The 21,621-nt window shown below is 53.5% G+C and overlaps 10 protein-coding genes across 10 annotated transcripts; 8 read left to right on the top strand and 2 right to left on the bottom strand.

The window, feature by feature from the left end:
• Positions 1 to 280: 280 nt before the first annotated feature.
• SEPMUDRAFT_123338 (hydroxyacylglutathione hydrolase) lies at positions 281 to 1,559 on the bottom strand. The gene is made up of 6 exons (XM_016901835.1): positions 1,443 to 1,559; positions 1,349 to 1,388; positions 1,263 to 1,292; positions 1,146 to 1,203; positions 1,015 to 1,083; positions 281 to 964 (listed from the first exon to the last, which is right to left on the bottom strand). Exons 2-6 carry the CDS (start codon positions 1,371 to 1,373, stop codon positions 385 to 387), a joined length of 762 nt encoding a protein of 253 aa, XP_016763040.1. The 5' UTR covers positions 1,374 to 1,388; positions 1,443 to 1,559; the 3' UTR covers positions 281 to 384.
• A 229-nt stretch (positions 1,560 to 1,788) lies between these two features.
• On the top strand, positions 1,789 to 4,903 carry SEPMUDRAFT_146943 (mitochondrial dynamin GTPase). Its single transcript, XM_016903979.1, has one exon. The coding sequence runs from the start codon at positions 1,876 to 1,878 to the stop codon at positions 4,711 to 4,713; it is 2,838 nt and encodes a 945-aa protein (XP_016763039.1). The 5' UTR covers positions 1,789 to 1,875; the 3' UTR covers positions 4,714 to 4,903.
• Positions 4,903 to 7,222, bottom strand: SEPMUDRAFT_146942 (uncharacterized protein). The gene has a single exon (XM_016903978.1). It carries the CDS (start codon positions 7,205 to 7,207, stop codon positions 5,000 to 5,002), a length of 2,208 nt encoding a protein of 735 aa, XP_016763038.1. The 5' UTR covers positions 7,208 to 7,222; the 3' UTR covers positions 4,903 to 4,999.
• A 180-nt stretch (positions 7,223 to 7,402) lies between these two features.
• Positions 7,403 to 8,299, top strand: SEPMUDRAFT_146940 (uncharacterized protein). The gene is made up of 2 exons (XM_016903977.1): positions 7,403 to 7,600; positions 7,674 to 8,299. Exons 1-2 carry the CDS (start codon positions 7,567 to 7,569, stop codon positions 7,955 to 7,957), a joined length of 318 nt encoding a protein of 105 aa, XP_016763037.1. The 5' UTR covers positions 7,403 to 7,566; the 3' UTR covers positions 7,958 to 8,299.
• A 116-nt stretch (positions 8,300 to 8,415) lies between these two features.
• SEPMUDRAFT_146939 (UPF0052-domain-containing protein) lies at positions 8,416 to 11,603 on the top strand. Its single transcript, XM_016903976.1, has 5 exons — positions 8,416 to 8,664; positions 8,755 to 9,049; positions 9,121 to 10,409; positions 10,486 to 11,140; positions 11,230 to 11,603. Exons 1-3 carry the CDS (start codon positions 8,424 to 8,426, stop codon positions 10,025 to 10,027), a joined length of 1,443 nt encoding a protein of 480 aa, XP_016763035.1. The 5' UTR covers positions 8,416 to 8,423; the 3' UTR covers positions 10,028 to 10,409; positions 10,486 to 11,140; positions 11,230 to 11,603.
• On the top strand, positions 10,288 to 11,538 carry SEPMUDRAFT_38721 (NAD(P)-binding protein; the record flags this gene model as incomplete). The annotated part of the gene is made up of 3 exons (XM_016908715.1): positions 10,288 to 10,409; positions 10,486 to 11,140; positions 11,230 to 11,538. The coding sequence occupies 3 exons, from the start codon at positions 10,288 to 10,290 to the stop codon at positions 11,536 to 11,538; spliced, it is 1,086 nt and encodes a 361-aa protein (XP_016763036.1).
• Positions 11,604 to 11,630: 27 nt separating the features above from the next.
• Positions 11,631 to 13,071, top strand: SEPMUDRAFT_114047 (uncharacterized protein; the record flags this gene model as incomplete). The annotated part of the gene is made up of 2 exons (XM_016901071.1): positions 11,631 to 11,784; positions 12,392 to 13,071. The coding sequence occupies 2 exons, from the start codon at positions 11,631 to 11,633 to the stop codon at positions 13,069 to 13,071; spliced, it is 834 nt and encodes a 277-aa protein (XP_016763034.1).
• Positions 13,072 to 13,872: 801 nt separating this feature from the next.
• Positions 13,873 to 14,733, top strand: SEPMUDRAFT_146938 (cyanate hydratase). The gene is made up of 3 exons (XM_016903975.1): positions 13,873 to 14,011; positions 14,087 to 14,524; positions 14,604 to 14,733. Exons 1-3 carry the CDS (start codon positions 13,964 to 13,966, stop codon positions 14,625 to 14,627), a joined length of 510 nt encoding a protein of 169 aa, XP_016763033.1. The 5' UTR covers positions 13,873 to 13,963; the 3' UTR covers positions 14,628 to 14,733.
• Positions 14,734 to 15,469: 736 nt separating this feature from the next.
• Positions 15,470 to 18,048, top strand: SEPMUDRAFT_37969 (uncharacterized protein; the record flags this gene model as incomplete). The annotated part of the gene is made up of 4 exons (XM_016908690.1): positions 15,470 to 15,796; positions 16,421 to 16,804; positions 16,876 to 17,339; positions 17,403 to 18,048. The coding sequence occupies 4 exons, from the start codon at positions 15,470 to 15,472 to the stop codon at positions 18,046 to 18,048; spliced, it is 1,821 nt and encodes a 606-aa protein (XP_016763032.1).
• A 676-nt stretch (positions 18,049 to 18,724) lies between these two features.
• SEPMUDRAFT_146937 (kinase-like protein) lies at positions 18,725 to 21,441 on the top strand. The gene is made up of 2 exons (XM_016903974.1): positions 18,725 to 18,889; positions 19,040 to 21,441. Exons 1-2 carry the CDS (start codon positions 18,766 to 18,768, stop codon positions 21,307 to 21,309), a joined length of 2,394 nt encoding a protein of 797 aa, XP_016763031.1. The 5' UTR covers positions 18,725 to 18,765; the 3' UTR covers positions 21,310 to 21,441.
• The last annotated feature ends 180 nt before the right edge of the window (positions 21,442 to 21,621 follow it).

Genomic DNA, 21,621 nt, shown 5'->3' with positions numbered 1-21,621 from the left:
CATGTAAGGTAACATGTACTACTCAAAGGAGAATAGTAGATCGATCGTCTCTGGGGGGGTGCAGTCATCGATGGACTCATCATCATCGTCTCGAGTGCACGTGGGGCAATTGGAGCAATCAAAGACGGTCGCCGTTTTGGGATTATCCGATGCAGTCATATCGCACCTATTGAATACATTATTATTCCGACGAAGACGACGACGTGATCGGTGTCTGTATTGAGCAAGCCTTAATTGCGTGTATTGTGTCAGATGTATATTACAAGAGAAAAGCAGATGTGCCACTTGGTGTATATATAAATGAGGTAAATGAGGTATATATATACTACCTGAGGTACGCAAGCACTTCGGCATCAGCTCCGCTCCACTCCATGAGTGCTGACACTACGAATTGTTCTTCGCCTCTCTCAACGCAGCCATCACATCCACCCTGCCCGTCTTCCCCGTGAACTTTTGTACCTCCAGATCATCAAGTCTCATAAACACGTTGTGCTTCTTCTCGTCGCCAATCGTAAATTTTCCCTGAGTTTCCTTGTTGGATGTGGCAAACGATTCAAGCTTCTTGATCGGTTCCGATTGTATCACCTTGACACCAAACTTCACATTACCCTTGGTATACTCGTGACCAGGGTAGACCTTCGTGTCATCTGGCAGCGTCGCGAGAGTCTTGTTCAGTGCCGTATCCATTTCCTCGGCTGTGCCTTCAAAGAATCGCCCACAGCCTCCAATGAAGAGAGTGTCTCCTGTGAAGACTGCCTTGTCGTTGCCGTCTTCGAAGAGATAGCAGATGCTGTCTTGCGTGTGACATGGCGTGTGGAGGGCCTTGACTGTGATGCCCGACCCGATGGTGAATGTCTCGCCGTGAGCAGGTGTCTTGGTGACCTTGTCGCAGTCCTTGCCACCAATGATAGGCAGTGGGTAGCTCTGCAAGATCTCCTTGTTCCCTCCGGCATGATCGTGATGGCTGTATGATTGTCAATACGAAGATCCAGGACTCCCGATCATGATCCTTACTGGTGGGTGTTGATGATATTGGTCAGCTTGACACCACTGTCAACAGCCTTTTTCAACGAAGGCAAGACTCTAGACTGTTTGTCAGTCCCATGGATCATCACTGCCGTTTTCCTTGTACAAGCGATATTCACTCTGATGGGTTTGCTGGGTCGATAATGACACCTTCTTTCGTCTTGTCATCCGTCACGACTGCATTTCATCAGCATCCTCGTCTGTGGTTGTGTTCATATTCGCAGACAAGCACATACGATAGGCATAGTTGTTGCCACTCCCTTCCCCTACACGGCTCGTCTTAGTGCACTGATCATCCATCTTGATGTCTGGTCCAGCTTACACATGGGAATGCTTTCGATATGCATCTTCCTGGCTTGTTGCTTTGGCGGATCAGCTACATGATAGAGGAAGGCAGCGAGAGAAGCAAGGCTTACAGCAAGAAGTGAGTGAAGGATGGGGCGTCTGATGGAACTTCTCACTGCTGTCACCAGATTCATTGGCAAATGGGTGTATACCAGCAGACGAAGAGGAGGAGTGATCTGATCTTGCAGTGTACCAGTACCTCCTACATGTGTATAGACATTATGTATCTTACAGGTACATATACTTGACTATGATGTAACTAAGCTGTCTGCTTGGACCAGCATGTGTGACGTGCCCGCGTCGAACAACTTCCTGGATCCTGCCCGACGCCCGTGAAAGAGCATCGCGATTATCGACAACTACAGTCTACAGTACCTGAGTAACAGTACCTTACAGTGCTTTACACCGCCTGGGAGAAAAACACATCTCTTCACTTCGACTCTCGAGGGACAAGTCTTAGTCGGCGCTCTGCACATTCCTCCACCTGCCACAGATGCCCGCACGATGACTTCGAGGCTGCTGTCCTCGCGGCTCTCCTTGCCCACCAAGACAGCCCTCGCGCGAACACCACCACCTCGTCCCATTCTAGCCACCGCCCGCTGCCTACTGCCTGCCACACGATCAACCACCCACTCCGCCTTGTCTGGATCCCACAGCCCTCTACGAAGATGGACACAGCGCAAAATATGGCCTGCGGGCGCAAATGCCATGCACAACCTCCCTGCAGTCCGTCACGCTTCGTTCGCGCGCGTCATACCGAAACTGTTCGTCAAACTGGTGCGCATACCGGCCATGATGGGCCTGACGATTGCTGGTGGCCTCGCATACGTTCAATATCAGACGGCACAGGCAGGAGCCTATGCGGTGGATCTGTTTGGCAGAGCGAAGGATGCTACAGTGGGCGCTGTGAATGGTGTCCTGGGAGGACTGGGAGATGTGTTTGCGCAGGTCAGCAAAGGCGCTGAAAGGACGAAAGAAGATGCGAAAGCGATACAAATGCCGCAGTGGATGAAGGATATCTACGAGGGGCGGGCTGACCGTGAAGAGGGCGGGGAAGGTGGTGGTGGCCGTGGCCGTGGACCGAATGAGCCACAGCAGAGTAGAGTGGGCGCTGCGGGAGCGGGCGCTGCTACTGCTGCTGCATTCGCACTGGATTCCGATGGGGAAGAGGACGACAGGGCACGAGATGAAGCGGCGAGGGACGACCAGATGATGCTGCTCACGAGGAAAATGATCGAGATACGATCGCTTCTGCAGACTGTCGGGCAGTCAGAGACCATGACCCTCCCATCCATCGTCGTGGTCGGCTCACAGTCGTCAGGGAAGAGTTCAGTGCTGGAGGCCATAGTAGGCCATGAGTTTCTCCCCAAAGGCTCAAACATGGTGACCAGACGACCCATCGAGCTCACTCTCGTCAACACGCCGAACGTAGCAGCAGAGTATGGCGAGTTTCCCGCTCTTGGTCTCGGCAGAATGACCGACTTCAGCCAGATTCAGAAGACTCTGCTGGACTTGAACTTGGCTGTACCTGAAAAGGACTGCGTTTCAGATGACCCAATTCAGCTACGGATATACTCGCCCAACGTCCCCGACCTGTCTCTGATCGACCTTCCTGGATACATACAAGTCGAGGCCTTCGATCAGCCCACAGAGCTTCGCACGCGGATACAAGATCTCTGCGACAAATACATTCAACCTCCGAACATCATTCTCGCCATCTCAGCTGCGGACGTCGATCTTGCGAACTCGACCGCACTTCGAGCAGCACGTCGAGCAGACCCCAGAGGCGAGCGAACAATCGGTGTTGTGACCAAAATGGACCTGGTCGATCCTGTGAGGGGCGCCCAGATCTTGTCAGACAAGAATTACCCCCTTCGATTGGGATACGTCGGTGTCGTGTGTAAGGTGCCTCAAGAATCGAGATCCCTGTTTTCTCGAGGCGCGCAGAACATCACAAGTCTGATTACGAAGAACGAGTCGGCCTTCTTCAGCGCGCATCCCGAAACATACGGCCCCGAGTCAAAGGCCAATGTCACTGTTGGCACACCAGCACTCCGAAAGAAACTGATGCATGTGTTGGAGAGCACCATGTCTGCGTCACTCAAGTCCACGAGTGAGGCCATCCACCACGAACTTGCAGAGGCATTGTATGAGTTCAAGGTGCAATACAATGAGCGAACACTGAGCGCAGAGAGCTACCTTGCGGAATCGCTCGATGCTTTCAAACACGAATTCAAAAAGGTATCAGAGCAATTTGGACGACAACAGGTCCGGGATATCGTTAAGCGCGAGCTTGACCAACAAGTGTTGAACCTGCTCGCTCAACGGTACTGGAACAGACCAGTGGACGACCTTAGACCCGTCGATCAGAGTTCCGAATCGATACAGGAACCACTCCAGAGCCTGCCCAAAGCAGATCCTGAAAATCCGCTTTGGCATCTCAAACTCGATGCTTCGACATCGACCTTGACCAAGCTTGGTATCGGACGATTGGCAACGACCGTAACAGCACAAGCTCTCCACAGCGCCGTGCAAGGTCTCATCTACAGCACACCATTTGCATCACATCCTTTCGCCGTGCAAGCCATCACAGCAGCATCGGAAAACATACTCAAAGATCTCGCCTACGACACATCGGACGAGTTGGAAATCTGCGTCAAGCCATATAAATACCGAGTCGAAGTCTCTGACCAGGAATGGAAGCAAGGCCGCGAAAACATCTCGAAAGTCCTCAAAGACGAACTACAGTCATGCGAAAGCGCACTGAAGAGTGTAGAAGACCAGATTGGCAGCCGAAGGAAAGCCAAAGACGTTCTCGCCTTCATCGATCGGGTACGAAAAGGGGAGACAATCCTCGAAGGCAATGGGGTCGGAGGTGCGGGAGGTTTCTCATCAGCACTCCTGGAAAAGGGCAAAGAAGCCCTGTTCCTCCGCGACCGTTCCGACATCCTTCGCATGCGCTTAATGGCCATCAAGAGTCGCCAATGCGCTCAAGCCAGCAACAAATACTACTGTCCCGAAGTCTTCCTCGATGCCGTCGCCGAGAAACTCACATCTACAGCTGATCTCTTCCTCGACGCGGAACTCTTGTCGAAATTCTATTACCAGTTTCCCCGTATTCTGGAAAAGTGGGGTCGAGATCTAGATGAGAGTACGGTTGAGCGGTTCGCGAGAGAAGATCCCAAAATTCGAAGACATCTGGATGTGGTGAGACGTAAAGAGTTGCTGGAGCATGTGCTGAAGGAGATGGAGGGCTTGAGACAACTGGAGGCGCGGGAGAAGAGGAGTAGTCAGAGGGGGACCCAGACTGATGAGAGGAAGAGGAAGGGATGGTTGTTCTAGATGAGTGAACCCGTTCGAGGTTGTGTACAGACTACAGGGCGTTCGGGGTTCTGGTTTCAGCAGAACATGATATCCACGATGACTGACCAGCAAGGGCCGGGCAAAGCAAGCAAGCAAGCGAAGTATGTATTGAGGATTTCAGATTCCGCTCTATGGATGCGCCAATAGATCTATCTTCAGCTGATTCTACCCATGTATGCGCGTCGTGTATTCTTCTGGCACTGAAATACCTACTAACGTTGAGACTTGCTCGACAAGACGTCTTCGTGAGATCGTGCCAAATGATCTAGCTCGGTGCCGTTTCCTTGTCCGCTGGTGCTTCACTTGTTGAGCCAGCCTTGCTGGGCCTACGCTCCTTGCTACCCGCACGTTCTCTGCTACCCGGACGGGCACCACGATCTCTCTCACGCTCACGACTTTTTTCTCGGATTCGATCGCGACTCTGCTCGCCATCTCTGCTTCGACTTGTTTCGGTTTGTCTTCGCGGAGACTCTTCTCCAGGCCGTACACGCTTGCCGCCTGGAATGTAGCGATCAATGTCACCTCCTCGATCTCGATCGCGTTCGCGTTCTCGGTCATCATATCGTGTCCGACGACGAGGCATATCGCGCTCATCGCGTATGATGGATGCCAATCGGTCTTTATCAGCTTCGATCTCTCGCTCCCGATCTCTGGGACTTGCTTTGCCGTCGTCTTCTCGAGCACGTCGCCGTGGCAGTGACCGCGACCTCGAGCGCTCTTTACGCCGTGGGGCCGAGCGAGAGCGTGGCTTCTCGGTCTTCTTGTCTTCCTCTTCACGAGCTCTGCGCGCCGCTGGACCGCCTGGAATATAGCGGTCAATGCCAATCGGACTACGACTGCGATCGTCGCGTCGGCGGTCTCTCGATCTATCTCTCGAGCGGTCGCGGCGTCTCACAGGAGACCGCGTGCGTGACCTCTCCCTTCGACGCGGCGGACTTCGACTGTCTCTGCGACCTGGTCGGTATATGTTCAGAACTCTACGAGGAGTTCTGCTTCGCGCGGATCGCTCTACGACTTCCCCTTCATCGCGCTCGTCCTCGCGCTTCCTCGGCCGTACTCGTTCCCTGTCCTTGTCGCGCCCTCTTTCGCGGTCTCTGTCGCGATCATCTCTGGGACGTTGACGAGCCTTCCATGCTTCCCGCTCAGCACTAATGTCGCGGTAGAGAGATTGCCGCCGGTCCCGAGGATCAAGGCGTGAGTGGCGGTCATCAGGCGTGGGCTCGCGTCGTCGTGCCGAGCGGGCGGGCGACGGCGATCTGGCGCGAGCAGGACGTGCTCGAGACGCCATCCTCTCTCTTTCCTTCTCCCGATCCCTATCTCTCCCCTTGTCCCTGTCTCCCTCCCGATCCCTCTCCCGGTCCCTCTCCCGGTCCCTCTCGCGTTCCCTCTCCCTGACTGGTGGCTCGCGATCGCGTCTAGGTCCCGTTGGCGCCGAGGGAGGAGCCTTGGACGATTCCGACTTGTCAACCTTTTTCAAAGTCAGAGAAGTAGGCAGTAAAGGTTGTGAGCGGTTATCATCCTTTGATCTATCGTTCTTTGCACCAGAGAACTGCCTGAGGCGTGACGGAGGTTCCATGCTTTCGCTCCTTTCCAGCTCCGGACGTTTCGCCCTCTCGGCCATCCTCTCGCCCTCCTTGAGAAGTGCTTCTAACGCTTCAGCTTCCAACCGCTTCTGTTCGCGTTCGGCGCGTTCTTTTTGTCGACGATCGCGCTCTTCTTTTATTGTTCGTTCGCGCTCCTCGGCTTCTTTCTTTGCTTTCTCGCGCTCCTCGTTGAATAGCCTAATTCGTTCCTTCTCACGCTCCTTCTCGGCCGCCTTCCAAGCTTCCCGTTCGGCACGGCGTTTCTGATCTCTCTGCAGGCGCTCCGTCTCCTTCTGCAGCGCTTCCTGCTTCTTTTTCAGCATCTCAAGTTCCTTGGCCTTCTTTTCCCGGGCCTCCTTCTTTCGCCGCGCCTTCTCCTCTTCCTTGTGCTTCGCAGCGCGATCACGCTTCCTTTGCTCCGCTTCTTCTGCATATGCCTCGTCGCTCTTGCTGCCCTTGCGAGCCTCCTCCTCGGCAGCTTCATCTCCAATTTCTGTGCGCCGAATGTCCCGTAGCGCACGCTCAGCAGTCGCCATGAACTGGTCAATGTAGGCGTTGATATCCTGCTCGGTCTTTGCGTAGACTTCAGCACGCGAAGCGGCTCCCTCGAGCAGTGGTGCCGCGATGCGCCGATCCGGTCTGAGGTACTTGAGAGAATCGCGTTCGATTTCGGTGGTGGTGAAGGTTCGCAGGGCATTCTCAAACATGCCGCGATTGGCACTTTCGTTGTACTGTTGGAAGGCCTTTTTTCGTAATGCATCGAATTCGCCCTTCTTCTTGAAGGTGTGGAGCATGCCATCAATGGCGGAGTGCTGTGCGCCAGAAAGGGGCAGTTCGGATGTTTTTGGCTTCTTGCGCGGCGGCAACTCGAACTCGCCTGTGCCAGACATGACGATGTCGGTGGCCATGTTCCGCCAGCCTTGACTCTCAAGATGTTGTTACCAAGAAGTTGATGCTTCAGAGGATCGTGTAAGAGGTAGGTGTCGCGTATTCCGGGGGCGGAAGGTGCCGGCGTGCCGCTGCATCAAAGCTTCAAACATGGCTGCATCATGAGAAGAGAGAGAGACCTGAAAGAGAGCTAGACCAATCCTTTTATCACCCAGGTTTGACCTGCTGGACTTACTCGCACGCGACACGTCCAAGTCTTCACATATATATACCTACACCATCGGGCAGGCTCCCACTTTTTGCCCTCGACGACTCCCCACTGCCGCTCCACCTCCAATCCAACCACAGCACATCCGCCATCATGGTCAACAAGATCCTGTTCTGGTCAGGCTTCGGTACGTCCAAAACTGTGCCCAGCTTTAGTCTATTAGGCAGGCTGCGATGATTGATGCTAACAACGGAGAACAGGCCTCGCCGTAAGATTCTGGCAACTCGGAATCGAGATGCGCCCCTTCTTCCAGCGCGAAAACTGGCTTATCTACCCCATCTATGGAGGTCTCGGAGCATCATTCGGATACTGGCTGCAAGGCGTGGACGACAAGCAAATGCGATATTTGGGCGACGCGAGACAGAGACTGATCGAGAAGCGAAAGCGGCGAGCGGAGCGAGAAGGACAAAACCTGGGCTCCGACTTTCAAAAGCACCAAGCTGGCTCGGTCGCAACAACGGAACAACGTGGAGCTGCGGCATAAGACAGTCCGTCTCTCGGCGGGCATGTGACTCCATAATGGGGAGAGCAGGTTGGCGTATGAGTGTTATATGACTTCAAGCAGTACAGAAGGAGGCACCGAAAAGGGCGGAGCGTTCGCATTGCTGTGGGCCGTCAAGCATGATGACTGCAGCATATCCCTCGCTTCTATGATATTCATGAGTGAGGTGTAATGGCAAGGCAGTCTTGAAGAAATGGTGGCATTGCCGTGAAAGATGATGCCTTCTTGAAACTGTACTGTACACACCTAGGTAGTATACTGCCACGAACGGCCACACCTAGCGGTGGCTTACTCGCAAACGGCAACTCCGTTTCACTTCAGAACATGATTGAATGTCTAACCTGACTTCCCAACTTCGGTGCACACCCGACTGCATGCCTGGCTGCCCAGTACGCGCCGTCTAACAGCACGACGCTGACGGACTGGGTAATTTGTGTCGCGAGAAACCATGCAGGCCCACGACTTTGCAATGCGACTCGAGCCTTCAGCATCGCGATCCATATCGCCGGCTCTTGCAGCGACAACACGAGGTGGCATCGTGGTCTTCTCCGGCGGAAGTGCTGCCAACAACCTCGTCGACGTGTTCAATGACATACGCGAGGCCAACAACGCTGCCTTGAGCTATGTCATTCCCATTTCCGACAATGGAGGCTCCTCCAGCGAGATCATCCGCGTCTTCGGCGGTCCAGGTAGGTGCACAACACACCACCACCACCACCTCACCAACTCATCGCCCGCACATCCAACAGACCGAACGACCGGCTCACTCGATTGAACAGGAATTGGTGATGTCCGCTCGCGACTCGTCCGGCTGATCCCTGACGAGGGCGACGAAGCCAAGGCCATCAAGTCGTTCTTCAACTATCGTCTGCCGAAGACGTATGCACAGAGCCGAGCAGAATGGCTCGAGATTGTGGAAGCAACGCACCCGTTATGGCTGGGCATTTCATCGCCCAAGAAAGAACTCATTCGCAGCTTTCTCAACTCCATGAATCTGGAAATCGTGAAGCGACTGCGACCTACCAGCAGATTTGACTTCTCTGGTGCCGCCATTGGGAATCTCTTTCTCACCGGGTACGCGATTCGACGTTCGTGGACGGGTCAGATACATGTAATGGTCACAGAGTCGCTAACATCATCGCCAGTGCTCGTCTGTTCACCGGGAGCTTCGAATCTGCGGTATACCTTGTCTCTAGCATCTGCGGGATCCCGGCCGCCGTTTCCATCCTGCCAGTGCTCAACACGAACTTCGCCCACCATATCGCCGCGAAACTGGCAGATGGCACTGTGATCACCGGACAGAACAACATTAGCCATCCCAGTGCTCCTGCAGCTTCGGTTACTCACATTCCCGTGTCGCCTACACAGCTGCTGCAGGCCGAAACCGAGGAGCACGACAAAGTGGAAGATGCCAACATGCCGGGCACACACCCAGAACTACGAAAGCCGGCGATTGCATTCTCCAAGGAAGGCGAGGAAAAGCTTCCCGCTCGCATCGAACGATTATTCTACATCAACCCGTATGGCCAAGAGATCACAATTCCCGCCAATCCCCGTGTTCTGGAAGCGATCAAGAACTCGTCGTGCATCATCTACAGTATCGGCTCTCTCTTCACGTCTTTGGTGCCTTCGCTGGTTCTCAAGGGTGTCGGAGCTGCAATCTCGTCGCCTGTCATTCGGACCAAAATCCTGATACTGAATGGCACGCTCGATCGTGAAACAGGACCACCCAGCAATCCATTCTCAGCCATGGACTTTGTTGCTACCATTGTCCATGCATGCACCACTTCACAGGCCCGACCTCACGCCCAACCGCACGATTACTGGCAGTACGTGACACACGTCATTCACCTAGACGGCCCAACATCTCCAGTTGTGGATAAGAGTGCCTTCAACAAGATCGGCATTGAGACAATGCGCGTTTATGGTCGATCTGACGAGAACGGAAAGGGTGGCCGATATGATGTGAAGGCACTGACCCAGGCACTCGAGGCCGTGATCGGGCGAAAGGATCCGCGAGGTATGTCAAGGCGCAACACTGCCATATCATAGTGGATATCGTTGTCCATGAGATGATGAGAAGGGGGCCAATGTATCTGTCTGTGGGATGATGCATCGGGACAAAGTCCACGCGAGGCGGCTCCACAGGGTCAAGTGCCCCGCCATACCACCTACAAATGTGTGCAATGATAAGACACAGCCGCACGGCCAACGTTCTGTGAAAAGAGGCATATCACGACGTTTTACAAGAGACAGTACATGTACTACCTACCCGGCCTGTAGAAAAGACTCAGCGTCTGTGCATTGAAAACATGACAAACAAGCCATCCAACGTCGCTGTGGTGGGCTTCGGCCTATCTGCGAAAGTCTTCCACATCCCTTTCATTCAGGCACTTCCAGAAGACTTCACGTTGTATGGCGTGGTACAGAGAACGTGAGTATATCTGCACATGCCCGGCCATGCGTACGCTCCTCCATGGTCATATAGACGCACTCTGATGCTGTATCAGGCCCAAGCCAGGCGATGACGCCTCGCAAGCACATCCAGGGATCAAGAGCTGGAGGTCGGCTGACGATGTCTACGCAGACCCAGCCGTCGATGTGGTGATTGTGACCACGCCACCAGAGTCGCACTTTGAATTGGCCAAAAGGTCTCTGGAGGCTGGAAAGCACGTTGTTGTCGAGAAGCCCTTCGTGCCAACGCCGGAGGAGGCCGCGGAACTAGCAGAGTTGTCGAAGAAGACCGGCAAGAAGCTCGCGGTATACCAGAATAGAAGATGGGATTCCGATTTTCTTACCTTGAGAAAGATTCTTGCGGATGGCTTGCTGGGAGACATAGCAGAGTTCGAGACCCATTTCGATAGCCACAGCCCGGATCCTCCTCCCGAGAGCTGGAAGAGTGAGGACAAACCGGCACACGGAACGATATATGGCTTGGGAACTCATCTGATTGACCAGGTCTACGTCCAATTCGGCATGCCGAAGAAAGTGACTGCATTTGTGGGTAACCAAAGGAGAGGCGTGGTAGGAGGTCCTCCAGACTCGATGAACGTTTTGCTGCACTATGATGGACCACTCCTTGTGACAGTGAAAGCTGGTGTAGTGAGTCCAGAGGCAGAGCAGCTTCGCTTCTGGGTGAGAGGAACCAAGGGCAGCTTCAAGAAGGTGAGTGAGCTGCAGTCTCTCGTGCGTTCGAGGAAGGTAGGCACCAGTCCTGCAGAATTATTCCACTGACAACTACATACCAACAACAGTTTCATTTTGATCGGCAAGAAGACCAACTTCGCCATGAGAATATCGGTCCTGGTCAGGAGGACTACGGCGTGGATCCCGAATCGCATTATGGCACACTCGTCACTGTAGGAAAGGAACAGGCTGCGCCCGTCGTGGAGCGTTATCCTACAGTGCTGCCAGCCACGTATGTCGAGTACTACCGTATCTTTGCAAAGGCGATTCGAGGAGAGGGCGAAGTGCCTGTCACAGCTGAAGATGCGAGAGATGTCCTGCAGATTATTGAGCTGGCCAAGCAGTCTTCGAAGGAGGGGAGGACGATTGAGGTTTGAACATCATGGTCTTCTCAATTATACCAGCTGGGATCGGATATGGTATTGAAGAATGTATAATGTCGAGTCCTTCCATCGTCCATGTTCGTACCATGCTATCCAGGAGGACGTTTTCGCGCGAGAAGTTTGAAATAGATGAGATCGCCCGACAGGTTGGGACTGATCAGCCTTGCAAGACGGCACCCTGCATGATCGACATCCCCGCAACGATCAGAAGAGAAGCACTGGTTGCTGGAAGCATTCTGGGTAAGTTTGGGAATTGGAAGACAGTCAAGACACTGCCCCTCGTGTTGCCGCTGTACCATTCGTCCGTCTAGTACAACCTACCTGTGTACTTATATGTATCCTCTCACACTCTGTACCGCAGCAGCACTACCAATGATGAGCTACGAGGTAGAGGTACCACCGGTGGTACATGGAACATGGAACACCATGTGCGATGATCGTGACATGTGCCAGGAGGAAGGGGAGAAAGATCGGCTCGCTCCTCGATCGGACGTCCCTGCATGAGATGAGCTCTTTCAACCATTTTCTCTCGTGCAAAGTGAAAGTGACTCTCTTTTGATATGTTATTCTATGCGATGACAGACCAAACCTCATCTGAAATATCCTTTTTTTTGGACAGCGCTTCTTCCTCGGTTCTGTGGCAGACTACAGGTCTGCTAGTCCTACCTCCAGCTGTGTGCCAGCTGAGACCTTGTTTCACCTGTTGATATTGCCATATATGGCGTCCATGGAACAACCACGCGCATCCTGCATGTAAATGGTCATTCTAGCCATCGTGATCAACCTACCTATATTCGAAAGTCATCTTGCACGAACCGCAGTAGTGATATGGACTCCTCCATCATAGGCCGCCTTCCGGCAGAACTACGAATCATGATATATGAGTACGCCCTGCAAGAAGGCTACGACGGGGCCGACACCGTATATCTCGAACCCGATGTCAGAAGCAAACTCTCATTAGGCAGGCTGAGGGCCGCGCCCGTACCTGAAGGCGACAAGTCCGGTCCTCTACATGTGTGCGGCCTACCGGCAACCTGCAAGCAATTGCGGAGAGAAAGCCTTGCACTGTACTATTCCATCAATCGCTTCTACATCCAGACGGAATATCTGAAGAGCGACGAGAAAGACGATATCATGGAGCAAATCAGAAACTGGACGAAGAGCATTGGTCTCGCTCGAGCACACGAGATGCGAGATGTCACCATCAGTTTAGCCTCTTTCAAAGATCACCAGCACGGCCAGCATGTTCCTCTCCATATCGAGTGGAACCATATGAGGGACCTTCGCCTTCTCTTTCATCCGCGCGGCCGGCTCGGGGTGCGGTTCTATCTGCAAGGCAGCAAAACGGCGACGTTCACGCTCGGTTCGCGAGCTTCGATCGAGGAACAGCTCGATCGGATGGCAGAGGTGTGGTGTATGAGGTGGCAGAAGACGCGCAAGTATAGCGAGTGGGTGGCGAGGACCATGGCCAACATGGACAGAGCCGATGTTGCGAGGCTGTTTGTTGATATGCCAGAGCATGTTTGAAATGCCAGTTGTGCACTCCCTCACTTCATCTCTCGTTGCTTTGACTCTTTCCTTACCTATTCTTCCACTCTCTGTCTGCGCGCGCGCTTTCTCCTGACTCCAGCCCTCCCTCTGGTTGACCCTACTAGCCGCTCTTGTTCTCTGTCTTTTCTTCTGTTCTTCCGCTGCTTTCTCCTCGGCCCTCGCGCATGTCGGTCATATGGCAGTCGTAAAGTGTATTCCCGCTGGACCTGTTATCTCTCCGTTATCAAACAGCGTCGCCTTGACTTTGAAGCCAACCCTATCTCCGACCAACAGCGAGTCTGAGCGAGAAGTGTTCATCGCTGAGTGGGTGTACGCCAAGCGTCTTGGTCCCGTGCAGCCGTGTTGCAATTCCAAAAAGTTCCTGGTGAGCATCGAGCTCTCCTCTCCACGCGCGTGCTGCGCATGCTGAGCTGACAACTGAGTTTGCCTCGGGTTTGGCATGCGCGTTGATCTGTCAACTGTGGGCGGCGAGCAAAAAAGAACAGAGAGAGAGACAGCTGTAGCGGCACGCAGAAGTGGAGACGTCTGGAGACGAGGCTGTCTTTTGACTGGTCCACCACCTCATCCGCACACATGGCCGCCTCCCTGTCAGCGTGGGTCATGATGATAGGAGCTCCTCTTTCGCAACTGGAGGACAATTGCATCACCGCCGCGTAGAAAAGGTAAGCTACCTGGACCTGTACCTCTCACAGTACTAGAGGTCAGGTACACGTAGGTACATTAATAGATAGAAGCCGTGGCCTCTCCGCTAGATGGATCATCATCACCATTACCTACCTCCTGTGTACTGATTTCCACCAACTCCATTGCCTCGACAAGACCATTCTATCTATTGAGCGTAGGATCATAGCACCAGACCGCATACAGCATGGCAGCACAAGGAACATCAAGCGGTGCACCGATCACCGTCTTGACCGTATGATATTTGCTCGTCCACTCTCGAGAGTACCTCCTCACCTAGGGAACAGCGAAGCTGACCCATCACCTCTAGGCGGATCTTGCACCAAAACTCCCATCCCACAGTTCCCTTCTGTTTGCCGCGAAAAAGGCCAAGAACCTCTCTTTTGAGACCATCGCCCAAGCGATCGGCCGCGAGGAGGTCTCGACCGCCGCCATCTTTTATGGACAAGCCTGCGCCTCGCCCGAGGATATCACCAAGCTTGCTGCCCTCCTCGAAATTCCAGAGCCTACTTTGCTTCAGACGGAGATTGCACACCTCCCAGACCGCGGTAGATCGATGGAGATGCCTCCCAAGGAGCCTCTGATGTACAGACTATTCGAGATTGTGCAAAACTATGGATACGCATACAAGGCGGTATTGAACGAGAAGTTTGGTGACGGTATCATGAGTGCGATTTCCTTCTCGACCAAGGTGGAGAAGGAGACGGACGAGAAGGGCGATTGGGTGAAGATTACGCTGCGAGGAAAGGTGAGTACCTACAATGAAACTCGTGTGCTCCTACTAGGAGATGTGGCTATATGACATGATGCTGACAATTGCCATGTAGTGGCTTCCATACACGCGCTTCTAAGGGATGGAAGCAGTAAAGCCTGCTGAAGATTTGTATACATCAAAAATATCATCACCTGCACATTCCCAATAATTGAGCAGATCCATTCATAGGTACCTATCGTTCCTCTCGTCATACTCTTCCGGATGCTGTTCCATCGCGGAATGCCACGATCAAATGGGTAAACGCACCGCCAATGTTCAACTCCGTACGACTTGGATCCCAGTGCCGCATCGACATGCAAAAATTCGAGGCGTATGCTGACCAACATTCGCAAAATATAGCAGTGTTTAACAGCGCGCCCTTCTATTTCCACGTGAGAGCCAGTAAGCAACATGGATCCCAGGGCGTGTAACAACCGGGTTAGCCCCTGCTCTACGTGCACTTCAGCTCAGTCTGATAAAATGATATACCTTAGCCATGGGATCGTTTGCAAAGTGGCGAGATGGCATGCCTGCATCTCAAGCTTTCGTTATTTAATGCTGCCAGCAGTATAGATTTCGTTGTTGTCCAATGTCCACAGCAAGTATGGATTGCGGCTCACTCTCGGCAGTCCCACATTCCTTCACTTCGCACGTACCTTATTAGGTATTGAACAGAGTGTCACATGCAAAGCGCATTTCGTGTGCTTCAAATTTCACCTGGTGAGGCGCATCCTAATCACATTGAACCCAATCCATTCACACAAGACTTGATCCCGTGTCAAAAAGAAAAGATCATACATTCACTCATAGGTAGGTAGGCATAGCATTTATAGCACAAGTATCTCGAATCTCCGACTTCGACTCCGGTCACTACCTGACAAGATGGGCTGTCTACCCTCACTACCAAGCAAGAAGGCTCAAGGGCTTGAATCGGCGAACATGAGACGTAACGAACTCAACCTTCGAGCCACTGCGCTCAATTATGCTACATGCACCGCATCCAGCCACTCTGAAACGAGCCCATATGGACGGAAGAACATGTTGGAGGAGATCATCGATCCAGACGAGATCCCAGTCGGCAGTCACGTCCGAAGTCCCAGCGGAAACTTGCTCAACGCCCAGGAGTTTCGTGATCGCTCAGACCGTCCTCCATGCATGAGGGAGCGCCAACAGCGGATCTTAGAGAGAACTCGGACGTACGGCAACTTGGCGGAGGCAGCACAGGCTCAGAATACGAAGCGGAGGCGTAAGAGGCAGAACACTGAGGTGATTTGCGCTCCTGATGGACTTGCGAAAGGACTTGGTGCTAACTTGTTGATGTAGAGAAGGATACGCAAGAGTACAGAAATGGGTGACAGGCGGGCCAGGATCATGTGAGCGCTCCATCGAAAGGCAGTTGGGACGCTTTCTTTGGCATCGGCTTTCTCGATCGAGCAAGTTGTGGCGACTGGAGACGGGATTTCCATGGTGGTGAAATCACACGAAAAGCTTTGTATTTTGCCAACAGTGAGAGGAGAAAAGAGTGGAAGTCGGTGTAGGTGGAAGTCTCTGGAATGGTCCAGTAGGAAGTGGAAGGCCCTTCATTCATGGCTCGAAGGGCACTGGAATCAGTCGCGTACCTACCTACATTATCTAGGTACCTTAGGTAAGGTTGGTTATTATGGAAAGAACGACCAACTTCAGGAAGAGACCATGCAGTGGAAGGAGCTGGGTGTTGCCGCTCCGGTCACAATGATTCACGCACAAAGAAAGTATCGAAATTGACGACAGTGAAAGGTTGAAAGGCACGTCTCACTTCGTACTTCACTTTTACCTCGTCTAAGCAATAACTGGCACCGACACCGGCATCGGCCGCACGAACACACAACAAAACATCCTGTCTGAACCGAGATTGGACGGAGAACAAACACCACTCCCTCCCTTCGATTCTGTTCCACTCCGGCCAACGCGCCATCCAAAGACATGCCCGACCACGACGAGATGCCTCGCGGGGAGCGAGGTGTGCCTTGCTCCTACACTGATTGCCAGCATCGCTTCCCTAGTGTAGCGCTAATGAAGGCGCACAAGGTGAAGGATCCTGAGCATTTCTACTGCAAAAAATGCAACGTGGACTGTGCAGACTGGCAGGCTTTGACAGAGCACAAGGTGACCATGATGGCGCCATTTTTGGAGGGCAGGGTCAGGATCCGAGACGAGAAGCCGGTGCATATCGTCTGCGAGTTCTGTGGCGAAGGGTTCCGGAGCTTCGACGGTCGCAAGCGACACAGGGTCTTGGTGAGCAACTTGCGATGTGGTCAGGAGCGCAAATTTGCCAGAGAGAACTAACTTTTCGATGACTGGAACAGATGCACCCGGGTGACCAAGACATCGACTGTCCTGGCTGCAGCAAGAAATTCATACGTGCCGCCCACATGATTGCGCACATCGAGCGCGACGAGTGCAAGCGTGATGGTGCCCCTGGAATCCCACGATGGATGCTTCATGCCAGTATCAACCACAAATACATCATCAAGGAGATCATGACCGCACCGGATGTATTCCACAAGAGTATGTTCTCGCCCCCTGCGGGACAGATGGGGAGTGCGACCGGAGAAGAGGTCGCAGATGAGGACGAAGATGAGGACCAGGAGCCAGGCGGCGTAGCTCTTCTGGACGATGACGATGACGAAGCAAAAATGGGAGGCTATAAGGCGTTAGAGCCAGAGCGAGATATGATTGACCCCTTTCCACGGCGCAATACCTTGACCGAGGCATATTCCATGCTGGATATGGAGCGGACCATGGACATCGCAAAAGAGATGCGGACGATGTCACTCGAGGCGACAGCCACCCATATTCGCAGCGCCCTCGAGCACGAACGGGGCGAGGAGAGTTCTTCCCAAGCTTCCGGTGCGTGGTCTCAAGGGACTGCCTCGGAAGCGCTCAACCCAGCGGCAAAGCCAATTCCAACTCCTAACGCATGGGACGGTTTCTACAAATATCGCACCAGCGAGGATCACGCCAGCAAGGACCGTAATATTCTCGAAACACAGTTTTGGAATCCTTTCCACGCAGACTATCAGATTGATCCATTCTTCCACCCTGTCCTGAAGGCATACACCTGCCCGTTTCCGAGCTGTGTGAGGGACAATGGTAGGGTTATTGTGAGAGAGCACGGCTATCCGACCAAGGAGGGGCTGGAGGAACATATGCGCGACGTGCACTGGATCAAAATGTTTCGTTGCCCCACATGCTCCCGGCGATTTGATAGTGTCGCTGCTCTAATGGGGCACGTCGAGTACACCATGAAGTGCAAAGTGAAAGAGAGCAAGAAGTTTGGAACTTACGTCGCAGAAATCACCGGTGGTTTCCTGACCGCTCAGTCAGTATCGCAGCCCAGGATTCTCTATGCCAATAAGGCCTTGATCGAAAACGGCGGCACAGACGACGGTGACGTGGGTGGAGTACTGACAATGAAGTTTGAGGCCACGCTTCCAGAAGTTGAAGCAAAGCAGAGAAGGGAAAGGGACCTTGTCTGATAGAAGTACAAGTAGGTCAGGTAGGTAGCCGCGTATTTCTTGCGCCAACTGAGGCACCACTGCCGTCGACAATAACCGCTCGCTCACAGAACATGTATTTCATAGAATTGAAGCGACAATGATTCCTAAAAAAGTCATGTCCTGGTCACGGGAGGCGAAGAGTGGGCAAAGAGTGGGCGACGAATGGGCGACGAGTGAGGTGGAAGGCAGAGAGGAGGGAGTCCGAGGGACGTCCAGAGCGATCTGGGCCATTTCCAGGCATCGAGTCCCAGGCGTGGAACGGACCGCTCCTGCCGAGAACAACGTGTATCCATCATTGGTGGGCTAGTTTTTCGCTTGGCGGAGTTGGCTCCAAGGCAAGTTTCGCAACCTAAGGGCAAGCAAGGCAAGAGCAAGGCAAGCCCGCGCCCAAAACCTGTAGAAGTGCCTCCACCTCCACGCTCCTACGTCTGTCAGGAAGACACATATGTACCTTACACGTCAGGTCAGGGAGTGATATCCCGAACCTATGCCGTTGTGATTATTACCTACCTTACCTTACATAGACCTCGCCGCCGCTCCTCCTCCACCTCCCACCTCCCACCGCTCCCTCATCACCACCGTCCCACCCTGCACCACTCCGCCCACAGTGCTCTTGACCCTTTTTACCTGATACCACCACCACCACCGCCGCCACCTCAACTTGTCCGCCCGCCCTCCCGCCTGCAATTAAGCACCATGTCTCCAGACCAAGAAACGCCCGAAGACGCACAGGCGAAGCACAACGCTGACCCCAGTGCTTCGCCAAGTTCCTATCTTGGTCTTCAACAGCCCGCCGCATCACCAGGACCGATGGCCAAATGTACGTCTCCCGCCTTCATTACCTGTGCTCTCTGTCATTCGCTTCACTTTGATCTGCTACCTATCACATGACAATGTTCACATTTCACTTGCCCCCCTGCGATTGTGCCGCTGCTGCTACCAAGATCTACGCTCATCACTTCACCTGTAGCTGTCACGATTGCCCCACATGCTGAGACCATGTCCCCTCTGATACTTGGCAGACAGAAAAGCGTTGAAGACATCAGATCTGGTGCTGATAGTCCCAGGAAACTGTCAGTGAAGCCAAGGTCTCACCGCCTTTCTGGAAGACTTCCATTCACTTCCAGTCCGGGCCTGAAGCCGCTCCCTACTAATCTGGACGGAACAAACGGACCCTCCGAGCATCAGGACGACGGAGAGAATGATCACTACGAGCACCTGGTAGACCAAATCTCCAGCTGGATCGTGGAGAAGCGAGAAAAGCGACATCAACGCAAAGCTCGCAAGGCCGCTCGACAGGAGCAGCAGAACCAGGAAGCTCTAGAAGCTGCCAACGAGATAGAACGCATTCAGCAGAAGCGTCGCGATTCCGACGCCTCCGAAGATTCTGTTGACCTCGACAAGCTCGAGCGCATCGTGCGACAGAACTTGAGCCTCAGAAAATCGTCCACTCGGAAAGCCTCCCTGCTCGGAAGTAAAGCATCGATTCGTAAAATCATGCACGGCCGCAAAAACTCCACCGCTGCGAGTGCCACGGAAACAGATGCTCATGACAACGAGCTCCATGTGCCAACGTGCGAAGTTGTGCTCGATAATTCCAAGACGCTCGCATACTCGGGTGGCGCTTCTGACCTTTCCGACGAAGAATCTGGCAATGAGCTCAAACGGATTGCCTCCCATCGAGACCAGGATGCTTGGGCGAAGTTCAAGTTCGAGATCACCCGTCTTACGCACACCCTGCGAGTCAAAGGGTGGCGCAAAGTGCCTATGGAGTGGAGTGCTGCCATCGGAGTTCAACGATTGAGCGGTGCGCTCACAAACGCCGTGTACGTGGTCTCTCCGCCTGAGGGGTTGCCGCTCGAGAAGCACGATGAGGAGGGCAATGTGGTGGGCGTGAAGAAGCCTCCGCCAAAGCTTCTGCTCCGGATCTACGGGCCGCAGGTCGAGCATTTGATCGATCGCGAGGCAGAGTTGGCGATCTTACGCCGGCTGGGCAAGAAGCGGATTGGTCCACGCCTGCTGGGAACGTTCGCCAACGGCCGCTTCGAGGAGTTCTTCCACGCCAAGCCACTGACTCCAGAAGAACTTCGAGACCCGGATACCAGTCGACAAATTGCTAAACGTATGCGCGAGTTGCACGATGGCATCGAATTACTTGATCAGGAACGCGCAGAGGGTCCATTTGTCTTTCGCAACTGGGACAAGTGGCTGGCTCGCGTCGAGCAAGTTGTCACGTGGATGGACCGACAGGTTGAGGCCATGTCTCCAGACGAAAAGCCATCGGGCAATCGTGCATGGTTGCGCCGTGGCTATATCTGTGGAGTGCCTTGGAATCAGTTCAAAGCTGTCCTCGAGCAGTACCGCGAGTGGCTCACGAAGCAATACGGGGGTACTAAGCACGTTCACGAGGCGCTCGTCTTTGCCCATAATGACACGCAATACGGCAATATCTTGCGTCAGGTGCCCACTGGAGAAAGTCCACTGCTTCTGCCGACAAACACCCACAAGCAGCTGATTGTGATTGATTTTGAATACTCAAGTGCCAACACGCCAGGCCTAGAATTCGCCAACCACTTCACCGAGTGGTGCTACAATTACCATGACGAGAAGAAGCCATACGCCATGCATTCCAACCTGTACCCCACTCCCGAGGAACAAGATCGCTTCATCCGAGCCTACATTCGACATCGGCCACAGTACAATGTCTCGACTCCGAAGCTGACCCCGCAGAGCTCGTTTGTGGACTCGGAGGATCCCGAACCAGCCAAACGATCCACCACCAGCATCTCTGATTTCATGCTTGATGCTCGAACTCCGTCGCAATCTAATTTGTTGTCTAAGGAGAACGACGCGCAGAGAGATGTCGAAGATGCGGAAGTAAAGCGTCTCATGGACGAGACCCGAATGTGGCGACTGGCAAACACGGCGCAATGGGTGGCTTGGGGCATCGTACAGGCCAAGATACCAGGCATGCCGCTCTTTGACGGGAGTGCACACGCCAGCGAAAGCGAGGGCGAGACTCCAGAGAAGTTGTTGGGGGAACGGGCAGACCAGTATAAGGAGCTAGTGAAGGAACAGCAGGGCGAAGAGCCGGTCGAGGAGGACGAGGAGTTTGACTATCTTGGCTATGCACAGCACCGAGCACTGTTCTTCTGGGGCGATGCCTTGCAGATGGGTTTTGTGAAGTCGGAGGATCTGAATGAGGCGACCAGGGAGAAGATCAAGCTGGTGGAGTGCTAGGGTACTGTCTTGGAGGTGCTGACTGGTGTCTGTTCTAGATAGAGCGCGAATCCCTTGGACGTGGGCGTAGTGGTCATGATCGAGACCAAGAAGCCGAATTCAAGACGCCGAGGGTTTACTTTAAACATTATCCACAGTCAGCAGTTATGAGACTTCACTTTGGCCCTCAGGGTATCCTGGGCTACAAACTGATTGCCCGCTGCTCCACAGGGGAGGATACCTGTAGTGTCATTCAATACATCGATTCAATGGAGGGAAACCGAGAGAGGGATCTCGATCCTTGCTCTGAAATTCTGAAATTCTATTGAATCG

Source organism: Sphaerulina musiva (genome assembly GCF_000320565.1).
Source record: "Sphaerulina musiva SO2202 unplaced genomic scaffold SEPMUscaffold_2, whole genome shotgun sequence".
NCBI lineage: Eukaryota > Fungi > Ascomycota > Dothideomycetes > Mycosphaerellales > Mycosphaerellaceae > Sphaerulina > Sphaerulina musiva.
Note: the sequence above shows the minus strand (reverse complement) of the source record. Positions and strands in the feature narration are given on the sequence as shown.